The 5,462-nt window shown below is 41.1% G+C and overlaps 2 protein-coding genes across 2 annotated transcripts; both read left to right on the top strand.

Moving 5' to 3' along the window:
• Positions 1-155: 155 nt before the first annotated feature.
• LOC120859677 (endogenous retrovirus group K member 10 Gag polyprotein-like) lies at positions 156-1,737 on the top strand. Its single transcript, XM_040235687.1, is given in 1 exon segment — positions 156-1,737. A coding segment is annotated over 1 exon segment (1,554 nt). The 5' UTR covers positions 156-183.
• Positions 1,738-3,064: 1,327 nt separating this feature from the next.
• Positions 3,065-4,873, top strand: LOC120859676. The gene is given in 1 exon segment (XM_040235686.1): positions 3,065-4,873. A coding segment is annotated over 1 exon segment (1,809 nt).
• Positions 4,874-5,462: the final 589 nt, after the last annotated feature.

Here is a 5,462-nt window from a genome sequence, read left to right as displayed (position 1 = left end):
CTCGTGACTCCCGGGTGGGGAAAAACCTTGCAGTGCTGGCCGCGGCAGGTGGCGCCCAACGTGGGGCCCGAAAACGACAGCTCTTCGTCACTACTCATTATATGAACGAGTGAGTAATTGCACGGTGTCAGTGCTAATTAATAAGAAGTGGAGTAGTAAGGATTATTGTTGAGAGTATAAATCATGGGGCAGACGCACAGTCGTCAATTGTTTGTACATATGTTATTTGTTATGTTAAAACATAGAGGTATTACTGTTTCTAAACCAAAATTAACTAATTTTCTTTCTTTTATTGAAGAAGTTTGTCCTTGGTTTCCTAGGGAGGGGACCGTTAATCTAGAGACATGGAAAAAGGTAGGAGAACAAATTAAAACGCACTATACTTTGCATAGTCCGGATAAAGTGCCTATAGAGACCTTGTCCCTCTGGACTTTAATACGAGATTGCTTAGATTTTGACAATGAAGAGTTAAAACGGTTAGGTAAATTGCTCAAAGAGGAAGATAAAACAGAAAATGAGCCAGAATATGCTGTTCCAAAGGGGCTAGAGGGTAAGCCGCAACCACTTAAATCTCCCCAGTCCCTTGATGTAAATGACGTTCTTTCCTCTGAAGACACAGATAAATTAGAAGAGGAAGCCGCTAAATACCACCATGAGGAGTGGGAGTTTTTAGCTCAAGAGGAAAAACACAAGGCTTCTGACGATAACCTGATGGAATGTGTCAGAAAACTTGCTAAATTGTTGTGCAGTTCAGACCATAAGTTTAATCTTTCCGTTCCTGTTCCTCCTCTCCCTCCCGCTTAAGTTCCTTCTGTTGTTGCCGGATTGGATCCCCCGCCTGGACCAGTGGTTTCTTCATCATCTCAGGACACCATTTCTCCTTTACAAAAAGCTCTGCGACAGGCTCAACGATTGGGTGAGACGGTATCTGATTTTGCTTTAGCTTTTCCTGTGTTTGAACAAAACAACCAACGATTTTATGAGGCCTTGCCTTTTAAACAGTTAAAAGAATTGAAAGTTGCTTGTTCTCAATATGGTCCCACTGCCCCTTTTACTATGGCAATGATTGAAAATTTGGGAACTCAAAATTTGCCTCCTAATGACTGGAAGCAAATAGCCAGAGCATGTCTTTCAGGTAGAGATTATTTATTATGGAAATCAAAATATGTTGAACAGTGTGGCCGTATTGCAGACGTAAATCGGCAACAAGGCATTCAAACTTCTTATGAAATGTTGATAGGGGATGGCGCTTATCAAGCTACTAATGCACAACTAAATTTTTTACCAGGTGCTTATGCACAAATATCTAATGCAGCACGACAAGCATGGAAAAAACTTCCTAGTTCTAGTACTCGGACTGAGGATTTGTCTAAAATTAGACAGGGGCCTGATGAGCCCTACCAAGATTTTGTGGCCAGACTGTTAGATGCCATTGGTAAAATTATGTCTGATAAACATGCTGGTATTATTCTTGCCAAACAGCTGGCTTTTAAAAATGCCAATTCAGCATGTCAAGCTGCCTTGCGACCTTATCGCAAGAAGGGGGATTTATCTGATTTTATTCGAATTTGTGCAGATATCGGTCCTTCATATATGCAAGGCATAGCTATGGCTGCCGCCCTACAGAAAAAAAGCATAAAAGAGGTTTTATTTCAACAACAAGCTAAAAGCAAAAGAGGTACTCAGAGGGTTAACAATTCAGGCTGTTTTGTTTATATGAGCTTGTTGCTAAAGTAGTGGCTAAAGGCCGGGTTGAATCTATTCAATATTTAAAAAAAAAAAAAAAACCTCCATTGATTTGTATACCTTATACAACAGAGCAACAAAATTGGTTACTTCAGTTCTCTGATAAATGGGCCCTTGCTTTTGCCAATTTCCCTGGACAAGTTATACATCATTATCCTGCAGATAAATTATTACATTTTGCTATGCATCATCCTTTTATTTTTCCAAAAATAGTTAAAAATCAACCTATCAATAATGCCACTCTTTTGTTCACAGATGGTTCTTCCAATGGCATTGCAGCTTTAATTATTAATGACCAATCTTATTATACTCAAACTGCTTTTTCTTCTGCCCAGGTTGTCAAATTATTTGCAGTGCATCAAGCTCTATTGACGGTTTCAACTCCCTTTAATTTGTTCACTGATAGTCAATACATCGTTCGGGCTTTAAATGTGTTAGAAACTGTTCCTATTATAGGTACTTCATCAGAAGAAGTGTTTACTTTATTTTCATCTATCCAGGCTGCTATACAAGCTCGGCAACATCCTTGTTATTTTGGGCATGTCCGAGCTCATTCTTCATTGCCAGGGCCGATATTTCATGGTAATCATGTTGCTGATTCTTTAACTAAGCAACTCTTCTATCAATCTGCTGTTAGTGCTGCTCAAGCCTCTCATGCTTTGCACCATCAAAACAGTCATTCTTTGCGTTTACAATTCAAAATATCCCATAAAGCAGCTCGACAGATTGTTAAAAACTGCCCTACATGTCCTCAATTTTTTGTCCTACCCCAATATGGCATTAATCCACGTGGCCTTCGCCCTAATCATATTTGGCAAACGGATGTCACCCATGTCTCTCATTTCGGTCGTCTTAAATATGTTCATGTCTCTATTGACACTTTCTCTCACTTTCTTATGGCCTCCCTTCATACTGGAAAAGCTACTTGGCATTGTATACAACATATGCTTTCTTGTTTTTCTATCTTAGGAATTCCTCAAGTTATTAAGACTGACAATGGCCCTGGCTATGTCAGTCAATCTTTCCAACGCTTCTGTGCTTCCTTTCATATTCAGCATAAAACTGGAATACCCTACAACCCGCAAGGACAAGGCATTGTAGAGCGAGCTCATCAACGGCTAAAACATCAACTTTTAAAACAAAAAAGGGGGAATGAGCTATATGCTCCTTCACCACAAAATGCTTTACACCATGCTTTATTTGTTTTAAATTTTTTAACTTTAGATTCACAGGGGCTTTCTGCCGCGCAACGACTATGGGGAGACCATCACCTGAAAAAGAAACCTCTCGTAAAATGGAAGGATCCCCTCACTAGACGATGGTCTGGACCAGATCAGGTACTGATTTGGGGGCGGGGTCATGTTTGCGTTTTCCCACAGGATGCCAAAGCGCCGCGCTGGATCCCGAAAAGCAGATTCATGCATTGATGCAGCGAGCTTAGAATAAAGCCCATACCCTGCCGCCGGTGTCCCCTACAAACATGTTAATCATGCTGCTCATGATATTACAACAAATACAACAAGGGACTGCCTTAACATACTGGGCTTATGTCCCAGATCCACCATTAATTCAACCTCTGGGATGGAATGAGAAAGTGCTTCCTGTGTATGTTAATGATACGTTCCTCCTGGGTGGAACATCCAACACTCATATTCAATCCCAACAAGCTAACATCTCCTTTTTTGGACTCACCGCACAATATCCCATGTGTTTTTCCTACAAGCTAAATCAACCTTTCTGCATAACTGTATCTGCTTTCACCTCTTACCCGCAGGTGACGATTCCAGGTATCACACATGAAGCAGGCCGTATAACACAGCATGCAGAAACTGGACCTTTACATATACCGTTCTGTGACCGTAACATCAGCATAAGCATGGGCATTGATGTTCCGTGGACACTCTGCCGAGGAAAAAGCGCAACTGTCTACGACATCAATAATGCTGGCACAACGTTCTTGTGGGACTGGGCACCAGGGAGAACCCCTAAATTCCCAAAATATAGGGGACAACATCCTCCCATCCTGGCGATAGGATCCCATAAGATCTATCAAACAGAACTGTGGAAATTACTGGCTGCCTTTGACTATGGTTATGGATTGTATATTCAGCCTAATATTAGCGGGTCTAAATATGGAAATATAGGTACCACTGGACATCAGTACCCCCAGGCTTGTGTACCTTTTCCTTTTATGCTATTAACAGGATCTATATATATTAATCAAACTCATAATGTCTATCACATAAATTGTTCAGACTGTTGGTTGACAAATTGTATAAGAGGAGTCTCCATGGGAAAACAGGTCTTAGTAGTAAAACAACCCGCCTTTATTATGACACATGTAAAAATTGCTGAAACTTGGTACGAGGAATCTGCTTTAGAATTGCTACAACGCATTAATTCGGCACTCAGCCGTCCAAAAAGGGGGATTGATCTTATAATCCTTGGGGTGGTTTCTCTCATTACCCTTATTGCTACAGCTGTAACTGCTTCGATTGCATTAGCTCAATCAGTACAAGACGCTACTATTGTAGATTCTCTAGCTTTTAATGTTACTAAGGTGATGGGAACTCAAGAGGACATAGATAAAAAAATAGAAGATAGACTTGCTGCTTTATATGATACTGTAAGAATTTTGGGAGAAGAAATTCAAAGCCTTAATTTTAGAATGAAAATTCAATGTCACGCTAATTATAAGTGGATTTGCGTTACCAAAAAGCTTTATAACAACTCTGATTTTCCTTGGGATAAAATTAAGAAACACCTCCAAGGTATTTGGTTCAACTCCAATATTTCCCTTGATTTGTTACAATTACATCATGAGATTTTGGAAATTGAATATGCCCCTAAAGCCTCTTTAGATACAGCAAAGGAGGCTGAAGACTTTATAAGCAACTTGTTTTCAAACTTTCCCAGCCTCCATTCTTTGCAACAAAGCATGATTGCAATTGGCGTGATTATAACTGCGGTGCTTGTCTTGATGTGTTTAGCTCCCTGCGTAGCCCGTATCATTGTAAAAGAATTTTTATCCATGCGAGTGATGATACATAGAAATATGTTACATCACAAACATCTAATGGAGCTTTTAAAAAATATAGAAGGAGGAGATGCGGGGGACTGCCCATGATAGGGTTAAGTCCTGGGAGCTGCCTGGCTGATTGCCTCGCCTAAGGCTTTGTTCCTTAGCTCTCTGTCCCGCCCCTCCTTAATATGATAACATTAACCGCATGGCCCCTGCAAAAGTATGATACACCGCAACATGCTGCATCATAGACACTTAATGGAGCTTTTAAAAATAATAAAGAAGGGGGAGCTGCGGGAGACTGCCCGTAATGGGTTAAGTCTTGGGAGCTGCTTGGCGTGTTTGCTAAGCCCTAAGGCCTGTTCCTTAAGCGCCCTGTCCCGCCTCTCCTAAGAATGTCATCATGACCTTATGGCTCCAGAAGGTCTAGCAGCAGCTGCACTTCAAGGACAAGTACTCCTTAAACAATGTTGGGTTTGAAGATTGTCTTGTAAATATTAGCCCTCTGATATGTGCCAGGAGTCACGTATATTTTCTTATAAAAACTCTCCTCAATAAACGAAGGCATCAGCCATCAGCCGTGTTGGTCTGATCCTCTCAACCCCATCTTTCTGTCTCTCTTTTTTCTCAGCGATCGAGCTCCGTTTCTCGTGACTCCCGGGTGGGGAAAAACCTTGCAGTGCTGGCCGCGGCA

This window comes from Oryx dammah, unplaced genomic scaffold (assembly GCF_014754425.2).
Source record: "Oryx dammah isolate SB20612 unplaced genomic scaffold, SCBI_Odam_1.1 HiC_scaffold_2327, whole genome shotgun sequence".
NCBI lineage: Eukaryota > Metazoa > Chordata > Mammalia > Artiodactyla > Bovidae > Oryx > Oryx dammah.
This window is presented reverse-complemented; position numbering and strand designations above follow the sequence as displayed.